The sequence below is a fragment of the Clarias gariepinus genome, chromosome 8 (assembly GCF_024256425.1).
Source record: "Clarias gariepinus isolate MV-2021 ecotype Netherlands chromosome 8, CGAR_prim_01v2, whole genome shotgun sequence".
Classification (NCBI taxonomy): Eukaryota; Metazoa; Chordata; class Actinopteri; order Siluriformes; family Clariidae; genus Clarias; species Clarias gariepinus.
The window spans coordinates 34,884,875-34,908,116 of NC_071107.1; the positions used below are offsets into that span (position 1 = coordinate 34,884,875).

A 23,242-nucleotide genomic window follows, 5' to 3' on the forward strand; every position below is an offset into this window, starting at 1 on the left:
AAACAGCCAGCTCTTCTGGAAACTCTCCGGACGTCTGAGGAACATTTAAGGAACCATAAAATTGATGCTTTGTTTTTTGACAGGTCAGATTGGTGCCTGATCTGAAAGACAGGAATTGAGGAGTGGTAACGCAAGAGTGTGCTGCTGCATAGGGCTCTGCTGAGTGCCTCCTCACAGACGCATCCGTTCTCTGCATTCCTCCCTTCTTGCTCCACCCCTCTGTCCGGCGTCTCCCCTGTTTCCTCTCCCTATTCCGTTTGTCCTTGGAACCAGAGTCCCAATTTATACCCGTCTACTTTCACCTGCTTCTGGAACAGAATTAAAAGGATCATCCCACGTTGGATTCTGACAGCCCTGTTTTTTTTTTGTTTTTTTTTTTTACCTCTGGAATTCTACTGTGTTTCTGTGTGTAAGCTTGAGTGTGTGTGTGTGTGTGAGAGAGAGAGAGAGAGAGAGAGAGAGAGAGCTTGATTGTGCATGACTGAGTTTGTGGCATTGAGTGTCTGTCCTTTAAGGAGTGATGTTTGTATGTTGTCGGTGAGTATTTGCATTTGAGTGTGTGTTCTGCTGGGATTTCTTTCCTTCAAATCACCCTGATGTTCAATGCCATGAGCCATCCTTCTATGATCCTCCTGTGCCTGCCGAGTGCCCGACCCTGGGGTTAACCCTCTAAACTTGGGCCAGGATGAGTGAGACTTCTGGAGCTGTGACCACCTCAGGGGTGGTGATCCTGGAGGAACCTGAGGTTGGTGGGGCTTCTGGGGGACGTCAAGGTGGAGAGCGTGCTGGAGCTTTTAGATGCGCCTTTTGGCCGAGACAGCAGACTTGGCTGTGTGTCGTTCCCCTTCTGATTGGTTTTGTGGGTCTTGGCCTTAGCCTCATGCTGCTCAAATGGATTGTTGTGGGATCTGTGCAGGACTATGTACCAACAGACCTTGTGGATGCTAAGGGTATTGGCCAAGATCCCATTTTTCTATCCAAGCCCAGCACTTTTCCTAAGGGCCCAGACAGCACCACTTCATCCACCACTACCACCATTGTATCCTCAACCATCTCCACTATAACCACAGCAGTAAGGGGCAAAACCCGAACAGCATCACCTCCAAATGTCAACCCAAGAGATGGCGGTTCGTCTGGCAGCCAAGTGACCCAGAAGACTACCACCACCACTACAGCCTCTGGCACTGCCTCCCTTGGCCGAACCTCCACCTCCAGCCCATCTACATCCAAGCCAACCGTCCTCAATGACTCAACCCGTGAGCACTCAACAACAGAGAGGCCGGTCAACACTCCAGCTCGGACCCATGTCAGCCGCAAGACACGTGAGTCCTGCGATGTCTGAATGTTTCCTGCTGCTCTGGGCATTTTGACTTTTAAATGCCATTTTGGTTGGTGGGCTTATTTTTATTTTGGCTGGAGGATAGAATGACATTTTGAATCAAGTAATTTTAAACTATTAGCACCAGCAGCTAAGCATAACGGCATAAGAAATTTAGCATTTTTATTTTAAAATTGTATGCTACAATTCTTTTTTGTTGTTGTTACAAACGAGTTCCAAAAGAATGCCAGTAACAAAATATGTATATATTTACTGTAAGTATAGTCAAATCCAAACCTGTTAAGAAATTGGGGTCAAAGTTTACATCAGCTTTGTTTTGGCACCACTGGATGAAAAGGGTTGAAGACTTGTCCAGGGGCCTACTGTATCTCTGAAAGCCTTACACTACTGGGATTTCAACTCCTGGCACTGAGGTCAATAGCATTTACCACTGCTCCATAACTTTATTTTGTGAAACCTCTCATCTTACTTTAAGGTCGTAATGAAAGACAACCTCATGTGTTGCTAATGTAATCTGCACTCAGTTCCATGTGTTAAAAGTCAAAAGTCAATTTTTCTCAATAAATGCAAGCAAGCAAAGCATTATGTATAGTTCACATGGGTTTAACCTGGGCTTATGGAAGGGTTGAAATGAAATTGTGGTGAAATTTAGGTCCCAGAGGATACTTGAAGTAAACTATACAACTTGCTATGTAAGCATAGCAAGTTGTATAGTTTAGATTATATTTGTATTTTTGTATGTTGATGTACAGATGCAGGTTAACTTTTTAATATAGACCACAGTATATACAGGTGCCGCCCTCCCCCTCCAGCTCTCTCTGGCTTTGTCTAGACCATGAATGTCGAATAGTTACTTTAAGTTTGATGGTATAAGGGGAGTAGATCCGGAGTATACCGGGGTAATTTCTTATTCGCAAACTCAAAATTTTAAAATGTGTCAGTTGGGATTGAAGCAGTAAGCTAAAAAGTCGAACCAATGCAAACCAATCTGAACCAATGCGGCGCTTAGGTTGTAGGAACTGGGTTTATTACATATACTTGAAGGTTCATCTAGAATTGTAAACATGCACAGACAATAATGCTACTGTGGTTTCTTGTCTAAAGGATCATGATCAGTAATCTTAAATTAGAAAAAGATTTGTGCCATATTGCTTATATGGTTTGTTTTGGAACTATGCTAATATGCTAACAGGCTAATACGGTAAAAAACAAGATACTTTCTTTTAACCCTAGTCAGTGATGCGTAGGATTTGGTAGCTGGTTTGTCTTTGCCTGCTCTCATAGTTCAGTAATGAAATTATACAGTAGATAAACGGGCTTTTCAAGTTTTTGATGCCTGACCTGTCAACTTAAAACCTACTGATATGCTTTTTAAATAATTAAGCGTCCCAATCCAATGACTGCCTTACATTTCATGTAACATGAACATTATCTTGATCAAACATGGGGTTTCAGAGAAACAGGTATTTAAGTGTTTTTTTTTTTTTTTGAGAGTCCCCTATTGAGATGCATGTATGAAACTTGTTAGGATACTACTACTAAAGTCACTTAACGTGCATGGTGATTAGGTTTAGCCTGAACTTCCCAAAGTGCTGAAGAGATATGACCCTAGATGGAACTGTTTCTGTTGCACAATTTTAAGTTGAAACCTTCCGAGACTTCCATAAACTGTTTGATCATGTGACCACTCAAATGCATCATTTCTCCCTATAGATCACCACAAAAAAAGAGCATCTGGGGAAATTGGCTAGAACTGCCATGGAACATTATTTAACCACGTAAATAATCCTTGTTTCAAAAGATTATACCAAATACCTGGTGTCTTAGCTTAAACCAAAAAAAATCTGGGTTAAACGGAAATCTGCCAATGCTCTCCGATAACAGCACCCGGGAACGCAGACGCTTGTCATGACTCACATGTTTTTATCTGGATCAACGGATGTGCTTTAAAGGGGTTTGACGTTAACATTTAACATCTTTGCGTATAGCAAACACCACATTGTGGCTTGGATAAGCTGAAGTATTGTGATACAGAGATCTTAGGCTTGGATGTTATCACTCTCCTGATGCACCTAAAACGATCTTCTTTGGTATTCAGTCTTGAATATTTGATCTAAGTGTCTCACTCTGGCAGAGTGTGATTCACTGGCCCTCTGTGAGATTTCTTTGATTTGTCTTTGCTTGGTACGGATAAATATATGATTACTCCTGATAGTGTGTGTGTGTAAGTAATAATAAATAATAACTATAATATTACTAATAAAAATGATAATGATGATAAAAAATCTGTTATTATCCTAAGTACCTGACTGGTTTCTGTGTTTGGTTTACATCCCATATACAGAACATTTGGTGACTTTTTTTTTTTTGCAAAAACTTCCCCCAGTGGCCATTTCTTGCCAACTTCAACAGAAACCATTATTATTTTTTTTACTTCTTTTTTCTTTTCTTATAACCTACTTCTACCTAGAGTAGGTCAAATTTAAATTGAAACCTGGTTCATGTCAGCTATGCCGAACCCATACTAAACATGGAGCAAATTTCACCTTCAGGCACGTGTGTCAAAATTGGTGGCTACCCCAAGCTCATACACTACCGCTCACAAGTTTGGGCTCCTTTTTGAGATCACTTAGAAATTTTTATTGTTTTTCAAGTGAACACACAAAATTAGTCTGAATAGAAAATAAAGCAAAAGAACAAAACATGCTGGCATTGTTAGAAATAATGATTTTGCTGGATGTTATGAGTGTGTTTTTTGCTTTCATTAAAACAAAAAAAACACCTTTTGTAATCATTACAGCCTGGTAGACCATAGGCGTTCTAGCGGTCAATTCTTTTAGACAATCTTTAAGTCCGTTTAATAGGGTTCAGATCCGGAGACTGTGCTGGCTGCTCCATTACAGTCGAAATTCCGACTAAGTTTAATTGTTTGTGAATTGCATAAAAATGTGTTTGCTTTACTTTAGAAAACTAAGAAATTTTCAAGTGACCCAAACTCTTAAGTGGTAGAGTATACAATACACATCCATCAAATTTCATGTGAATAGGAAGAAGCATTGCAGAGAGATGTGATGTGATGTGATTTTGACAGTTTGCTTTAGGTTCATCTGCACAAGTTAAGATAATCCTTTATTTCCAATGAGAATGTGTCAGTGTGATTTTTTCTTCATGTATTCCAGCGTGGGGGCTGGGGTCAGAGCACAGGGTCAGCCATGATCAGGCATCCCTAGAGCAGACAGGGTTAAGAGCCTGGGGCTCGACCTGCCCACCTCCTAATCAGTAACCCAGAGAGATAACGCGCTGAGCTACCATTGCATCAATTGTTAGTTTTTAGTTTGTTTGAACGATGTCCTGCATAAACAATCTGACTTCCCTATACAAATACAAGGGTCTCTTTTAGGGCAAAACCATTTTTTTTCCATCTGATTTATTTATTAACTTTTAATTCTACATTGAGTTTATTTTTCTACTAATTACCACCATTGAGCATTTATGGTTAATTATTATTAATCTCCTACTGTAGGTTCTGTGTTAACAATTGATGTGCTTAAGAATTTATTATTAAATGTAATCAATAATTTATTACCATCAATATGTCTACCATATGGTCCTCACATGCGTTGGAGCCCCTGCACACTTATAAATCTTTAAGGACTGTTTAATAACACTGTAAGAAAGATATTATGAATGTACATGAAATAAAGTCTTTAATTGTAGCTCTTTAACTTTAACTGGTTTAACATATAATCACACTGGAACATCGTCAAATGTATGTAATTTATTTTTACTATATTTTTTTGCAAATAGAGTCCATACTAAGCATGTCTCTTGTCTTTTGGAGAGTAATCTATCGCTGTCAGAAATCTACTCCTGATGTCATGTTATAAATATATCAAACATATTATCGCCCGACCCCACTGCGTTCCACAGGGATCCACGAGTATAATCTAGACTTACACAATGCTCTTCCTGATTAATGGTGGCGCTCGGGTTGGTAAACGCCCACGCTGATGGCTCGGTATAAAATCCGCATTTTATACTTCAAAAAGCACTTCAACCAGGACTTAAGGTCATGACATGGCTGCTTGGCTTTTTCTTGTCGGGAAAATAGTTTTCTTGAGCCTTATGCTTATGTTTAGTGTGTTATTCATTCACTTCACTGGAAGAAAGCAGATGTGTGTTTTGGAGCGGTAACGTTCCAGCTGTTTATCATTCACGAGCTCTACACTGTGTGTAAGTCTTAGATTAGTTAACTAACTAATAATCTCTGTGTGTGCCGGGTACACATGAGTGTGATGTAATGCAACCCGACACAGAGCAAAGTTACTTTACCACCTCGCTTCTAATTTTTCAATCACAGCAAGACCAGATGTGTTGTATCTTCTTGAGAATAACAAGCCAAAAAACAGGAAATGTAATTATGGCCTGACCTTTGACTGGTACAAAGCGGTGAGACTTGTGACCATATCTATTTGAATGAGCTCTTACTATAGAAAAAAAAAAAAAACATGTTACAAGGAGCAATTTAACACAAGCTTGGAAGTGATTTCAGACCTGCCGTTATAGAAAATTAATCAACTACTCCTACTGACCAATTAGTTTGGAGCACTTGTAGTATCTGATTACTAGCTGATAGTATACAAAACCATCTAGAAATGTAAGTACAGGGAAAAGGGGGCAGAGCCAAGCAGCTTTTGTTTCGATATCTTTTTTTAAATATAAATAAATGAATTACCGAGCTATAAATAACATGAGTGGGTACCTCAATGCCACCACTTTTTAGGTCATGATTGACTCGATCTAAGAAAGAACTTAATCTGAACCCTATTGATCAGAGCACTTATCCGTTACGATCAGACATAGCACTGAATTTGGTTACCGTATTAACCCGGAGAAGTAGGACTCTCCTTTTCAGAGATGAGTGCTGCTTAATGGCCATCGATTTTCCTCTTGTTTATATAACGCACGCTTGATGAGAAAGATCGGATCTCTTTTCTATGGATTCGTCAGTGTCAGCTACTGACCATCATCCATTAACCATGCCCTAGCCTTTTTTAGAGCTCTTCCCAACATGCCGTGATTAGTTATTTAAACATCACCATCCTTCCCCGTCTTAAAAATTTGTCTTTAAACCAATGATTTGTTTGTTCCGTCCATGCGCGCGTCCATGTCCGTTTTAGGCATGGCAGTAAAAGAACCGAACTCCAGCTCCATTAGAGCGCATTATCATGACAAGACTGTCTCAATAAAACTTAATGTCACCTTGATTTATCCTTACGAGATGTCCCGGAGAGTGAAGAAGCCCTTAAATATTAATGACGAGAAAGAGAAACATATTCAATATGTAGAGGATGACTTGAATAATTGACGAGGGTAGGCGCTGACGAATTATCTATTGGGGGAGAAGGAGAGGAGAAAGTGTCTGTTTCCGTTTCTCCACCGTAGATGGAAAGAAGGAACGCTGCTGAGATGTTGGTGAGAGAACATCTTAGCAGGAACTTGAAAGCACAGGAACCCACCTCAGGAACCCTGTTGAACGTTCCCACCGCTGCCCAGAGATGGAGTGATGAGCGGTTACAAAGTGAATTAAATCTACTGTAGTTTTGTTTCCTTTGGTCAGACATGCTTCGATAAAGAATTCAGTTTTAATTAATGAAGATTTGCGAGAGTGAAAGTGCTCCGGATTAGCTCTCGGGACTCGTTGCTGATTTCTTTTTCTTTTTGTTTTAATGAAATTTTTATCCTAAAAGATTAAAGTGGATGTTTTCGACCCTATTTTATCCCCAATGATTTTATAAGACTTTATAAAAATCTGTCTTTCAAAGAATTGATGTCATAATGAAAGCTTATTGTGCTCTTTTGTGATGATGGAGAAACAAGGATTTTGCGGTGAATGAAGGAAAGAAGGCTGTACTGTATGTCCGTGAGTGACGATCCTGGCCAAGGTGATGAAGTCCACTGCAGTCGGTCCTGAGAACATTCCATTCTATTCCATTCAGTGAATAAACCACCTGATCATTAATAAACGACTGATAACTTGTTGCCAACTTGCAGAAGAGATGCATCAGTTTGTGGGAACTGTACACACACTCACTCACCAACACCACTTTCCCGTTACAATGACTCGGGTGCGAGTTATTGCCCCATCCTCAGCACAGTCCTGACTTCGGGCCAAGCCATTTCCACATGTTTGGGCTGTTAAAGGAGTTCCTGGGAGGCACTTATTTTACATGTAAGGCAGGCAGTCAGATTATGACTCCGGTACACTGATATCCAAGCACTAGTGATAAGTGGGATAAGTGCATTAGTGTACGGTAGCAGGGAACTATATAGAGAAATACAGGGAGTTTTTGCTCCCATAACTGTAATGTATATATCTAAAGTCCTAGTTTGACTTGAACACCCCTCGTAGAATCTGTTACCAACTTGATGTCTCCTCAATATGTCGTTCATATCATTCCGTGTGTTCCTGGTAGTGGCGCAGGTGCTTCAGCCTGACAAAAGTCCAAATAATCTGGTTTACAACATTTATTACTAGAAAATAATCAAATTTTCATGAGAAAAACCTTTACTCAAGTAATTTTTACCCGCCATCCCTGGCCTGCACGCTTTCCTTCTAGCCTGAGTAACATTTATCGCTTGAGTGAGGTCTCTGTGGTTGAGCTCTGATTGGCCGAGCTCCAGCGAAACGACTAGGGAAGTTTATAGGTCTTTTTTTTTTTTTTTTTTTTGTCGTGTAGGTCAGCTCTTTTTTCTAGTCGCTACATCATAATACGCCCCAAGCACCATAAAATAAATGTTTGTTTTTGTGCTTGGGTGTTAAACCGCTTGGAGGTGGCTTGTCGAGAGGTAGTGGCATTCTAGGAAAGAAATTATCCTGGATGAATGTTTGGCTCTATTTGTCTTGACAGCTTTGAATACAATCTAATCTATAAAGATTCATTAAGATTCGGTGACCGTCTCGATTACATATCATACCCTTGACATATAACATGCGAGAAAACTGAGGTGCGAGACATCATCAATAATTTCCCGATTGAAGTAAATTGAAAGTCGGGTAAATTAGAGATCATAAGCGAGCGCCTGTGCATTATTGAAACGAATGAAATCTTTATTACAAAGCGTTGCCTATAATCATCTCCGGTATGACTGATCTTGATGCCCGATCGCTGTAACTGAAACGAAACCTGTGCTAATGAAGACAAAGCTTCATCTGCTCCTGGTCGCCATGGGCGTAACAAATAAATAGCTCGTTGTCGTATTTGAAACAGCACATGCATCTTCTGTCCTTGCGTCTTTAACAGGGCCGGTGTTAATTCCAGAGAAATGCATTTGTTACCAGGCAAACACAAGTGTTTCATTTATCAAACTTGCTGTTAAGATGCAAGAGAGTCGTATTAAGTCAACAGGCAGAAGTAAGAAAAGGGAAATGTAAAAAAAAAAAAAAAAAAAATCCTATTTAATGGCCTTTGCTATCTCAGAATTATATTACAGCCATATTGTTTTGCAATTACATCACTTTTTACTTACCACTAGGACTCATTATATATGAAGGGCGTTTTAAGTTAAACTTTTCATTGTGCGGAATAACAGAATACAGCTATGTAACCTATTTCTCTATATAATTTCCTGCTACACTATGCACTTATCTCAATGTTCCACTAGTGCTTGGATACCATGAAGGTAGAGAGTTTCTCAGTATGGCGAAGCTAGGATTTAAAGCCATGGCCATGCATTATATTTGAAACACTGGCCTCATAGGAAGTCCTTCAGTGGCTTGGAGCAAGATCCGGATTGTACAGGGGATGTGGCAATAACTTTCAGGCCAGTTTCTGTACTGTGTAAGTGGTGTTGGTGAATGATTGTGTGTACAGCAGAATGTTCACGGGAACAATTGCTGCGGGCTCTAAGCCACCTCGGCCAGGAACGTCATTCATATGGATGCATGGGCTTCTTTAAAATGTTTGCACTATTCAAATGTGATGGATGGATGGATGGATGGATGCTCCCAAAGGTAAACATAAACATAAAAGGTAAAAGATAAACAATATTGTTTACTGTGGCTTAAACAGTAGTTTCACTGCAGTACTGTGCTGGAAGTCGTCTGTAAATGTGAGTTTTCGACTTTCATTCACCAGAAATTTCATCGCAAGTCCCAGTTTGACTCGAACGCCTCTCGTCTTTTTTCATATTTCGTATCCAATACCAGGTCCAGTGTGAATGTGGCTTGTTCAGCCGTGACTTGGTTCACACAGCAAGCAAACACGACCTGTATATCCGCTAATGCTCTAGCTGCTAATGTCTGTCCGTTAGTTGGCTGACGAAGCGGTGCTGAGTTTAGGCATTGATGTCAAAAACCGTGACAAGCGGCCTCTGCATGTTCCTGTTCCACTTATCAAACAATCGCTCATGATTATTTATAAGCCTTTTTTTATGTTAATTAGGCAAGGCAATTAACATTAACCAGAAATCAAATTCAGCATGCTCTGATAGTTTGCTCCCTGCTACTTTATTGTAGATGGTGTTAATGAAGTAACACACAGCAGCCGCACATTAATCTGGATTTGAACTTCGCACGGATTAACTTGAGGTTTCTTATGCAGTAAAATCACTACTAAAGGATAAACATGAGCAGCTCTGAGGCTGAGATAATGATTCTGGACCCCTGCCACTCAGAGATTCAGATTTAATGAACGAGCTCTGATTAGGCATAAGGAGGATTTTTTTCCCGAGCACTCGTCAGGTGGAGGTGCCGCGTCATGTTCTTCTCTCTTTTCTCCCCTTTTAAAAATGTTTTTATTCTTTTTTTTAACCCTGAGAAGTAAACACAGGCCATATGCTATACAGCATTTAAAAAAAAAAAAAACTTCGGTCCATTCCTTTCAATTTTTTTCTATTTATTTGATACAGCATACGGTCATTCCTGTATTCTGTTGCTAATAGTTCAGCGGTAGTGACTGTTAAACCAACAGACCGTTTCACGATCTGCAGTAATGCCTCAGGTTCGAAACTCAGCTGCTCATCCTTTGTCGGATAAGGACGTAAGCAGGAGTGTTTGTTTTTCCTATTTCTCGCTTGAGTGTTTTTTACAGGCTTTTGCATAGCTCTTTAGCAGCACAAGAGTCGCCTTTCAAATGTCATCCACTTCTCTGAACACTCGAATTGTGACAGGTTTTGAAATTGCATTGTGTTTTGGAAACCATTTCACCTGAACGTTCACCTAGTCTTTGAAAATAGGAAAACAATTGACGCGCATAAGTAAATGAACCATACCTGTGGACATCGTCTATACTTACATCTGATTTTTTTTTTTTTTTTTTTTGCTTTAGAGTGTTTTTTTATTCTTTTGTAGGATTATGGATCCAAATCAAAAGATTTCGGATGTTTCATGTCTAAGCGAAACTCAAAACATGACCGTCCAAGCAACTAAAACCCACAATTAGCCTTATAGTAATACTGTAGTGTTAACAGCAAATGGTGTGATGTTGGCCGTCTTCCCTCACACTGTTCACTCATCCCTTAATCTGGGTTTTTATTACAACCATGGAGGAATTTCAATGCTGGAGTTCTTTAGACAGTGCAGGAACACTAAGCCATCATGGATTATCTATTAGTAAGTTCTAGTGAAAAGCTCTTATTAAACTTTTCAGTGGTGTGGTGTATCGTGAAGGCCATTAAACAGTAATGATGATTCATCTTAACATTTGAACATGAAGATGGCTTTGGACTGCATTGGAACAAACTGTTTATTTTCGAATTTTTCTTCTGTAAAGCTGCTTTGTGCTACTGCCCGGTGTTCCTTCACTTTAATTTATTTATCGATGATTATTTATTCATGGTTGAAGTTAAGACCCGCTTTCGGATCTGTGTGCATGGAGTTTGCAAGTTCAGTGTCGGTGTGTTTCAGTCCACCGACTTCCTGTAGCTGATTCCTTAGCCTACAAAGCTAAAAACGGCCCAGTACCCACTTACTCCTCAGCTCTAATCACATCCCGCACCGCACCATGTTCCCTCTGATCTTCCAGCACTACTTGACTGCTTGCCTACCCAATGTAGGCATATATGCATTGATGAAAACGTATGGACAAGAATATCCACCAAATGCCTAAATTTAATTTGGATTCCTCCAGATACTCTGGTTTCCTGCTTCAGTTTAAAGACATGCCGAGTAGACTAATTGGAATTTTTAAATTCCCCATGGTGTGTGAGGGGATGTGTTTGTGCTTATGTGAGCCGCGATGGATTATCACCCTGTCCAAGGCAAACACCGCTTCATTCCCTGAGTCCCCTGGGATACGCTTTAGGCCTCCTGTGACCCTGTACATATACAATAAACGGTATAGAGAATTAGTGCAGAATTTAAGACGAAACCAAAAAAAAAAAAAAAAAATCATAATCTTAAAAAAGGTGCACTTAAAACTTATCTGTTGCAAATTGCCAAGACTGAAGATACATTTATTCTTTAAAATACTAAATAAACATCTCTTTACAAAAATCTACACCATGTCTGGAACTAGTGTTATTACCTGGTATTGATGGCACAAAGTTTTTATAAATAGTTAAAAGGGTAAAGTTAAAAACTAATGTAAGCTTTAATGTAATCAGAGATGATGATATTTTACATTTAAGGCCACATGCATGACCTTTTTCTGTACAGCAGAACTCTCTAACATACTAATACAAAGAATAAATAACATTTTGTAAGGGTAAATATCTTACGCTAAGTTGTATTAACAGTAAACTATCATGCTAAAAAACTACCCGTAACATCCCTTCTACTCCATATCTGGATTTAATTTGTCACAGATTTAACTTTAGGCAAATTTTTCACATTTTTGACTTCAAGTGCTTAAAAGAAATCACCACCGACCGGCGCCTAACTCCCCAGCACATTTTCTGACCATTTCGAACAAATTAGGGACGTTTCTTCTCTCTTATATTCTCTCGTCCTGTCTTCATGTCCTCGCCTTCTCGCCATCGCTTCAGCAGATCCATCACAGGGACACTGAACCCGAGGACGTGGCATCACACCGTGACAGCGGCCAACCGACGGCCTCACGGTTCAGATGGCAGATTAAAAAACGGGAGCACACACGCCCGCGTGCGCGCGCACACACACTCACTCACCGGAGCTGCCCTCGGAGTGATGCTGATGAATGGTTTAGCTAGTCGCTTTCACCAGGCTGTACGGTGTCTATATGCGATGTGTGTGGAGGCAGTATGTAGCGTGTTCCCGCTGGGAAGTGGGATTGAGAGCCTGTCACTTTGGGTGAGCCGTCACTTTTCATATTCAGCCATCTGCGTTCAGAGCGTACCTGCTGGGGCGGCCATTTATTTGAAGAAAAGGAAAACACCACCTTGGTAGACATCAAGGATGCTTATACGTGTTCAATGATCCTGGTGTTCTTGGATATTTAGGTTGCTGATGTCCTGCTAATTTAAGATGGATTTCAAATCGCATGATTTAAAAGCTTTTAGATGTTCGGGACATTCCGTGGTTCGTGAGCACAACCATGCTGGCACTTTGAGAAGAGGTTTGTTGAAAAGTCTGAAGTTTCCTTACAGTACTCCATCACAGCAGAGTTAGTAACGCGACAATTGAAGCTTACTCCATCGCAGAGCTCCCGCTCACTCGTTCACCCGTAATTTAGTGCTTTAATCTAAAATTATAGTGCGGGATCTTCTGCTTCCGCAGGCCTGAGGCTTTAATTATATATCAAACACTGTCATTTAGATTGGATTAGCAACAAATAGGAAGAATGAATAATGTGGATTCGTAATACGAGATGTGATATTTTAAAGCATGAATGATATCAAACTGATTTAAGAAGTGAAACTGCATGGTGAAAAAAAAATAATCAACACCGATAACCATAGCTACGTAAGAGTATTTCCATACACATACTGTAGAATGTGATGAGAACTTACAGGATTGGGACTAAACAGCTGTGTGGCCAAAAAAAAAACACTTGTTAGTGAAAAAACTATATACCTTGAGTTTGTTAAGGAGGATAAAAATTGGACTTTGGAGAAATAGGAAAGGGTCACATGACCTGACGAGTCCAGATTGACCCTATTCCAGAGTGATGGGCGTGTCAGGGTAAGAAGGGAAGCACATGAAGCGATGCACCCATCATGCTTCGGGTCCACTCTGGAGGCAGTGTTATGATCTGGGGTTGCTTCAGTCACTCGGCTGAAAAAAATGTTTAGCGATGTACCGGAATATATAGTGTAAGTATAATATATTCCTATCATGCAGATTGCTGAGACATGGCTTTCTAAATACTTTACATGCCGCTACATATAGTATAAATAAGAATGTGCAGGAGTATTTCTAAGACCTCTAAGACCTCTTTCTAAGCTGGGAATGAGAAACCGTCAGAGCCAGCATTCACACAGTTCCAGTTTATCCGCGTCCTCTTTTATATAAAATATCTTCAAATACCCGTTGATAGTTTAAGCGCTAAACAGATATCATACCGGTTTTGGGTTGGACGCCGAAATGACATCATGATAGAAAACAGACTCCGCCTAAGCAGTTAGTAGATCCCAGTTGTGTCAAAGGAAATGCACTCTTCCTCAAATCTGGCACTTAAAGAGCTGGTGAGTGGCGGAAGCTGGTGAGTCAATCATTAAGAGCAGAGTTCATTTCCATCTCTGACTGGCAGGTCGTGAACCACAGACCTGCACGGTGAAGCATTTAGCTGCAATCTGTTTGTGCATTTGTGAATGTTAAGTAGTTCAATCCCGATAAGTGAGAAGTCCATAAATGAGCAGAATGACCGTACAGTTCCAGAATAAATAGGGGTTCTTTTGAGTGGTTAAATTCATTGCTTTTTAAAACCTTTTACACGGAAGCTTCACAGACAAAATTAAAGGGTTCACCCAAGCCAGCAACCCTTGAAAGGGGAACCATTATGCAAATTTTAGCCGTAATCATTTTTAGACATTCAGATGCATCTCCAGTGTGTGTGCACGAAAAAAAGATTACAAGTTAAAAAGAATCCTGTTTATCATTTTACTGTTTTTTAAACAAGCCAATTAGATTTAAAAAATGATGCCCCTCCCCCAGCTTGTTGCTGATTTGCATAGACAGTAAAACGGTGCATTTGGAAGAGGAGTGGATTGTAGGTATGGAAAAAATGCATTATCTGACAAGGATTTCAGTTGGAGCATGAAACACACACACACACACACACACACACACACACTCTTTTAAAGGAGCTCTGAGAACTGTGTTAACATAAAAAGACGGGACCTTTAACATTTTTCTTTCTTTCTCTGAGCGTGTACAACTTCACAAGTTTTAAGCGAAGCTATTCGCGGTGCGCTGAGTCTGTCGAGATGGTTGTATCTTAAAAGGTCATATGGATCGGCACTGATAACCAAAAATATGAAGACTTAAGTTTCAGAAAATAGAAATAGAAAGATATCCAATCACAGGATGAACGTATTCATGTGTCTCCAGTTACATCAGTATAGATTTTCATTAACCTTTTCTTTGTAGTGATGTAGCTCAATGTTTCTGGACCTTGTTATCCCAGTCTGGACAGTTAGGACCACCAAGTCATCGTCACATCTATGATAAATATTGGCGTCCCTGTATGTGTGTGTGACCAGTGGCTATTTTAAAGGTTACTTTATATAATTCCGAAGCATGCGTGCTTGTATTATGTTTCGTTTAACAGAGTTATAAAATGTCATTACAGAATCAAAACCAAATTATTATTAGATGAAACGAAAAAACTAAACTATAATGCCCAAATTTGTTCGATTTACTAAATGATAATGCAATAAAAATAATAATTAATAATACAATAACCATGGATGTGTCAAACAAAAGAAAAAGGGTGAGCTAACAATTTTTCAAACATCCGACAGGCCAAAAAAAGAAAAGAAAAGCAAAACCACCTCCACTGGCTGTGTTCTGCCGAGCCGTTCTCTGCGCTGTTCTGCTTGTGAGTGATGTTTGACATTTCGAGAACATTTTAGGGTTTTGCTAAATAAAAGACAGAGCAGCCACTGTGTTTAAGGCTTCAGTATAGGAAAAAAAAAAAATCACAATGAAGTCTGTTTTTTTCCCACTTATTTTCCTGAGCCTGCTACAAACATAAAAAAAAAATATTCTAGTTAAATCAAAAACGTCGCTATTAAGACATACTGTTGAATTTTATATAAGACTTTTGAATAATTTAAGGCTTTTCTCTCCTTTTTTTGTGGACTTATGCACATGTATGGTGAATGCAAATTCAAAGAAAACATTAAAATGCTGAAATTGGTTGTTCAACTGGCAGGAAATGAAGATTATTTTAATGCTTGATTAGCTTACACTTCACTCAGAGCGTGAATACGGAGTCATCGTAACTAGCCGTTGTTATGCAAATTTCTATAGCAATAAGCACTGCGTTCTTTTTAGCAAGACAAATACAAGAGCGAGTCTTCTCCTTCCCCTCCAGTGGAGAGCCTCGGCGTATCAGTAGCACCACGATCAATATCCTTCTCTCTTGGATGGATGCAGCAGCTAAAAGGAAAATTGGCTCGTGTGCTGATGGAACAGTAACATCTCTGTGTCTCGTTCTTGTCTTGGTGACAGCAGGGAGGGCTGAGGGACTTCAAAAAAGACACAGAGAGAGAGAGAGAGGAAAAAAAAAAAGAGATCTTTTATTTATGAAGACAAATGCCAACAGTCCGGCACAGCCAGTCCTGATGGCAGATGTCAGTGAGACCGGTACCGAGGAGCAGCGTTTTCTCTGCTGGAGACTGCTTCTCATTGCCAGGCTACAACCCACGCATGTGAATTAAGCTACAGGCTAGTCAGCAACACTCTGATCACCACCACTTACAGGGTCTGACCTCCCACCCTGCGTTTATGCGTCCGGCTTTCACTCTCGCGTTCTTGCTTCATTTTTACAGCTCTGGGCATCAAATGCTTGCTTCTTTACACAAGGGGCGTTCAAGTCAATCCAAGACCTTTTTTTTTTTTTAAATGTGCAGAATAACAAAACACAGCGTTAAAAGTTAAAACCTCCCTTTATTCCTTTATATAATCCGCTGGTACACTAATGCAGGGGTTCCCAAACTTTTCAGCTCACGACCCCCAAAATAACCGTGCCAGAGACTCGTGACCCCCACTATCCTCGGAAGTGTTTAAAATATACGAATGTTGCGCGCAACGGCGCACATGCACCAATAGGCCTATCCAAACATGAGCACGACAACACAAAAGAACACAACAGTCTAACAACCATATAACTCTTTTTTAATTAGTTTTACTCATTCGTTTAATTTCAAGAAAACACCTCGCCTAATGAGATGGGTGGGCGCAAAGCTCGGAGCACAGCAAGTCCATTCTTGGGTTAATTTTGGAGACCGCGACTTGGAGATCATCCTCCGCGTTCAGTCGCGACCTGTATTTTTTATTTTTTTATACGTGAGTGCCGAAAAAAGTCTTTTCGCACAAGTAGGTAGTGCAAAACGGCATCAGTACATCCATAGCCATAAGCAACGTTTCATTTCAACAAAAATAATATCCTAAGCATAAAGCGATGTAAATTACCTACACGTTACGTGCACATGTCGGAATGTTTAACATGGTGCTGTAAATTGATCGGCTGCAACTGACGCTATTGATGTGTTGTTAATCTGTCGTAATCACCTCAGCGGTCACGATCAAACGGAAAGAAATTCGCAGGGCTGATGGCTTTTTAATTTGCATGTTTTTTAAATGTAACTATTAACTACTAGTTTATATCTTTTGTTAGTTATGTCTCACGACCCCTACTTTGGCAACCACTGCACTAATGCACTTATCCCAGTTTTTCACTAGAGCTTGGGTACCATCAAGGTAGAAAGTTTTCTCAGTATGCCAAAAATACAGTACGATCCAACTACCTGCTTAACGTCTGAAACGCCGGCCTCCCAGGAACTCCTTCATTGACCCAAAGGTACAGTATGGACGTGGCTTGGAGCAATCTCAGGACTGTACGGAGGATGTAGTGATAACTCCCAGCCGAGTTCGTGTAAAGTGCAAGTGATATTGGTGAATGATTGTGTGTACAGTTCCCACAGACAGATGTGTCTCTCCCGCAAGTTGGCGACAAGTTATTCTGTAATTTTCGAGGATCAGGTGTTCCACTCCCTGAACGATCATAGGAATGACCAGAGTGGGCTTCGAGCAACCTTGCCTGGGATCATCATTCACAAACATACTGCCTCCTTTTAAACATTTGCACCATTCACATTTTTCTCATCACGGTCCTGTGCTTGACATCTTCTGTAAATGAAGAGGTTTTACGCCGTCATTCACCAGAAATGTCGTATCAAGTCCTGGGTTGACTTCCTTTGAATTATTTGCTTTGTAACAGGATTTCTGCAGTGCAACAAAGTTTAGGGAAGGAGTCTCCGGTTTTACTGCTTTGTATAAGAGATAAAGCTGTAAGCTTGCCATAGGATAGTTTTTAGAACTTTAAATTTTTGTAAGCAGTTTATTGACGAGGATGAATAGCTGCTATAACACAAGAGATATATTAAGGACCAAACTATATTGTGAAAGTTCAGCATTCTTAAAAGTAACTATTATTAATGTATAATTATGTCCAATATATAATGCATTATAATAGGTTTTATATTTACTCTAATATAAAAAGAAGAGTGTACAATTTTCCCCACCACTGAGCGCTGGGCCACTTCTGTTGTTTTTCTTCAGTCCAGTCCATCGTTTCTGTTTTTCCCAAAGAGACAACATGCCATGCTTGAAAGCTCTGCACAAATTCGGGACGCCTCGTACCCCGTGCACACAGGTGTGACTCAGAGGTCCTCTGGGAACTGAATTCACCTTATTTTTCCTTTTAAAGTTACAACTTTCCGAGTTCTCTTATAGCACTTAGTGTTTCACCTCAATTTGACCTGAAGAGAAAGTTAAGGTTAAGGGCGCGTGAGAGACAGAGACCGAGATCTACTTTGAGATGAAGCGGATGGAAAAGCGATGTGCCGGCTTCCACGGGTCACTGGAAGTCCTCTCACCCTCATTAGTGTGCCGAGACCCTTCATGAAGCCAGTTTCGTACACCCATTAACCTGTGCTGAGACAGAGGCATGCTGACTCCCGAGTACCTGCCTCACTCTGAGCCTTTAACAAACTTCAGGAAATTCATCTGGGAGTAGTCGGGCAGGGTGATGTATGATCTGGAAGGTGTACTGCCAGTTACTGGTTCATTGCGACAGAAGGATGTGTGTGTGCAGGAGCCTAAAACTTAAATGAGGAAATGAAGTGCATCAGCAGTGAGTTAGGAATGATTTATATCTATAGTCAGTTGTAAAATGAGTAATGAAGCATTAAGGGTTGCATGACCGTGCATTTAAACAGGTGTGTGTGTGTGTGTGTGTGGATGTGGGTCCGTGTGTGTGGACTGGTGCAAAAACCCATTTCTTAAACGAATGCACAGGGGTGTGTGCATGTGCAACATGATCCTTCATAAAGCTTAGTCTTCTTCTTTGTCTTTCGGCTGTTCCCTTTCAGGGGTCGCCACAGCGAATCATCAGCCTCCATCTAACCCCATCCTCTGCATCCTCTTCTCTCACACCAACTAACTTCATGTCCTCTCTCACTGCATCCATAAATCTCCTCTTTGGTCTTCCTCTAGACCTCCTGCCTGGCAGTTCCAACCTCAGCATCCTTCTACTGATATATTCACCATCTCTCCTCTGAACATGTCCAAACCACCTCAATCTGGCCTCTCTGACTTTATCTCCAAAACATCTAAGATGGGTTGTCCCTCTGATGAACTCATTCTTGATCCTATCCATCCTTGTCACTCCCAAGGAGAACCTCAACATCTTCAGCTCTACTACCTCCAACTCTGCCTCCTGTCTTTTCTTCAGCGCCACTGTCTCTAAGCCGTAGAGCATTGCTGGTCTCACCCACCACTTCATAAAGCTTAGTGATTACCTTCAAAATGTGTGTCTTACAAGAAAACTTCTCTAATTCCATGATCATTCCTGGTTTTTATCATATACTTTCTACACTGTAAAACTAAACACGTCTACCTGGAACATACAATAATCTCCTTTGAACAGTTGATATTGAGATGTTTATCTGCTCCTTCTGCTCTGTAAAGCTTCATAATGGCTTTAATCTGAGGTGCTGGTTGTTAACTGGTGATTTTTGAGGCTGGTGACTCTAAATGAACTTCTCCTCTGCTTGGTCTTGCTTTCCAGGGAAGGTCTTCATGAGAGACAGTTTCATCATGGAGCTTGATGGGGTTTGCATTTGACAATAGTGTTCTTGACGCAAGTGTTCCAGAACAGCTGACCTTCATGTCTTACAATAACAACTGACTGTTTTTATTAAAAATAAATCCAAACTTTTGATTGGTACGATAATTACCCTGTATGGAAGTGTACAGAGGCAGGGTGTGTAAATTTAGTGTGACACAACTTCCTAACTACAAAGTGTTACAAGGCATGAAGGACAGGGAGAACTAGAAACTAACATAAAAAAAAAATGCATGATAAGGTTTCACAATCAGGTCAAGATTTACAGTAATACAGTAGGTCCCCAACATACAAACGAGTTCCGTTCCCAGAGCTTGTTCCTAAGTCTGATTTGTTTGTAAGTCCAATAAACACTGCCTAGGTACTAGGATACTAACATAATGGGGTATACACAGTATAAAACTAACATGTTCCATGATCTTGTTCTTTAGAATCGTCCCGATAGATAAAGGATTTATGTTAAAAGAATTGAGCAATGTCTGCCGTCTTTTCATCTTGTTCCATTTTTTTAAAGTTATTTTCATTTTTTCCCCCATCAGTATTGCTTGGTGCTGCTTATGAGGACCAGCTGCATGCTAGTTTGGACAAGTTTGGATGTATTTTTTTACTTTCTAAAACACTGAAATGACACATATAGCATTAGTTAATCAAATTATGACAGTAAATCAAGGTAATGTAACTCAAATGTTTGTATTAAGGGGACTTAATGTACAAAATAAGCAAACTAATCAAGGTAAGACTAAACCTCGTGACGTGAGCTTGAAAGAATCTTGGCTGACTGGCATTTTGTGAATGTAATAACGGCATGAAAAATAGAATAAGGCATCACCTCTATAGTAGCAGCTCATTCAGAAGCCAGAATTTAACAGTACTCTGATGTAACCTAGAATTACAATAGGGTCCCGTAGGTGAGCAAGTTTAAAGCAAACACTTAATATCGCAGGAGTAAACCTCAAAGCTGTAGAGGAAATCAACCAGCAGTTCTGGCTGTATTTTGGGAGGAAGGAGATGTTACTGTATTTGCCACCTGACTTGGTGAAACATTCCTGCCAATGACATTCATGACCTTTTATTTCTTTCGGGTTAAAGCATATTCAGTGCCGTGACAGAATACTGTATAGATGGTGCGACTTAATTAGGGCTGTTTACACTAATAATTTAATGAATAGCAGTTTTATTGCAAAATTATGTGATGAAGTCGTGTTAGGCTTCCTGCAATCAAGTGGTGTGACAGTGACCGAGCTTTGGTATAGCTATAATCATCGGCACGGACAGTGGCCGTTTGTCCTTAGTGAAGCGGAATTAACCTGTCTGGAGGACAGTAATAGACAGAGAGAGAGAGAGAGAGAGAGAGAGAGATGAGCTCTCAGGGAGTGGGATGCACCTCTTCCACCGTGACTGTGCAACTGAAATGGCCTTGCCTCTGCAGCAGACTCTGTGTGTGTGTGGGGGAGAGAAAAAGAGTGTGTGGGGTGCACAGGGGAAGGGCACACAATGATGGGTGGATGTAGAGGATGGCAGAACTCTCCCTGTGGCCAAGCTTTGCTGATAATGGTTTGAAACACGATATCAAGCCCGCTGTAGGAAATAGAGGAATAAGCAGACCCGGGCCTTAATGCTGACAGAATCAAATGTGCTGCAAGCTGTGTGTGTGTGTGTGTGTGTGTGTGTGTGTGTGTGTGTGCATGGGTGTGGTTGTATACAGTAGGTGCTGCACTCCACACCCTCACAGCTGGCCACAGTGTCATGAAGCCGTACCTTTTACTCCCCTGGATTCGTGTGTTGGTTCGAATGAGCAGTGACTCCACCTCCTGACCTTTGCAATTAGATAAATGAGACGAGAGCTTATGAATATGCATGAAGTCCAAATGATGGCTTGGGTGCGTAATCACTAATCAGGTGTGACATTTAGTGTGTTGTGTAATCAACAGAGGGAATGACTGGCTCAGTGTAAGTGAATGTGAGATGTACAGTATAGTAATTCTGCATGTTGCGTGCATGTTTCCGAGTGACACTTTTTTATTTTTATTTTTACAGTTTCATCCCATGGAGATTGAAACACGATCAGAAAAGCAGATTGTGTGTTTATGGATGTCTGTGTGTATGTAGGAGGGGTTTGGGAGATAGTAAAAGCCAGCTGAATAGATACTAGTGGGATCATTAGGGTTTGTCTGTGATGAAACCAAACACTCATTCGGGATTAATGAATCCATTACGCTCTCTCGGCAAACATAATGACTAGGCGAAGCATGTTGTTGATTGCCTGCATGTTTGGGTGCCCTCCTGCTTGAATTTGTATGGGTTCCGCTCGTTTGAATATCATGACTTAAAAGAAAGTAAGAAAAAAGCTTCTTGATCTGCAAAGGAATTGTAAAAGTTTTTTTTTGTTTTAAGTGGATTTGTACTACCCATAAAGCTAGATAAGCAATTGAGTTTTAACGTACACTATGGTATTTAATTAATGTTGCATACATACGGTACAATTGTACTATACTATAGAAATATTTCCATAAACATGTACAGTATAACGCATTTTTGAAAGTATCCTTTTACACTTTGTACCAAAGTACAAAGAACCATGTGCCATAATGTTGTATACTGTACAAAACCCTTGTACGGAGCGATACATAGTACATAAAGGATGAAATAATAAGTGAAGCACTTTGAATGGAAGTACTGTACGCTATAATCCTTGTACTACCGCTGGAGTGTTATAGACTCGTCATAGACAGCTGACGTCATAAAAAAAAAAAAAAAACAAGAAATTCCAAGAAACAAAATGTCTATATGGTTGACCGAATCGATATTCCATTGTTGGCGTTGTGTTTTACAAATGGATCATGACCATTCAAAAGCAACCAATGCAGGCTATTAGGTGTGTCTACGGTGTCATGTAATGACTGGAGCTTAGGACTAACATGTTCTCTGATCACATTTTGCCTGAGGCTGATACGTCTGTTAATCATACTAGAACTGCAGTGATTAATTGGATAATTGATGAATTAATTGATTTCTAGCTAGCAAGCCGACAATGCAATATAATAATCACTCCAGTACAATCAGCAGGTACAATAAAGATGTCAAGTTAGGGGAGTTGGTTTGAGTATCTGAGGATCCATGTTCGAGCCCGCCATCAGCCACTGCCGTCAGCCTCCAGCCTCTGCATGCAGTGCTAGTCCCGAGCACAGTTAGAAAAATGTGGGTCGTGTCAGAAAGATCATCAAGCGTAAAACCAGTGCTGGGTTGTGTGTGGATCGGATGGTCCGCTGTGGTCACCCCTTTGATGGAAACATTTGAAAGGATTTATTTATTTTTTTTTGATGTCAAAACATGCCAACTCTATGCACACAGACCTCCAGATCGGAATTGAACCCGGACCTTGGAGGCGCAAGGCGACAATGCTAACCACTACACCACCTGCACTGCAATGGATTGGCACCCTGCGCTTCAACAATTTCATCACATAAAATTCTGAGTCTATGTTATTATAGCAGAGTTGTACGCATTTTTAATCGAATCTAGGCGTTAGCAGCAATAGCACACCACAGTATGTCTGATTCATCGGATTGTACTGATGTATTAGGGGTTAAAAACAATGAACAATACTTTTTTAACTATTCTAGTTAAGGTT

At 40.4% G+C, this 23,242-nt stretch overlaps 1 protein-coding gene across 1 annotated transcript in view; it reads left to right on the forward strand.

Moving 5' to 3' along the window:
* Nucleotides 1-447: 447 nt before the first annotated feature.
* Nucleotides 448-23,242, forward strand: part of LOC128528537 (pro-neuregulin-3, membrane-bound isoform) — a 356,759-nt gene continuing 333,964 nt past the window's right edge. The window contains exon 1 of the mRNA XM_053501414.1: nt 448-1,322. Within this exon, the coding sequence (XP_053357389.1) occupies nt 686-1,322 (637 nt within the window). The 5' untranslated portion in view covers nt 448-685. The remainder of the gene's footprint in view (nt 1,323-23,242) is intronic.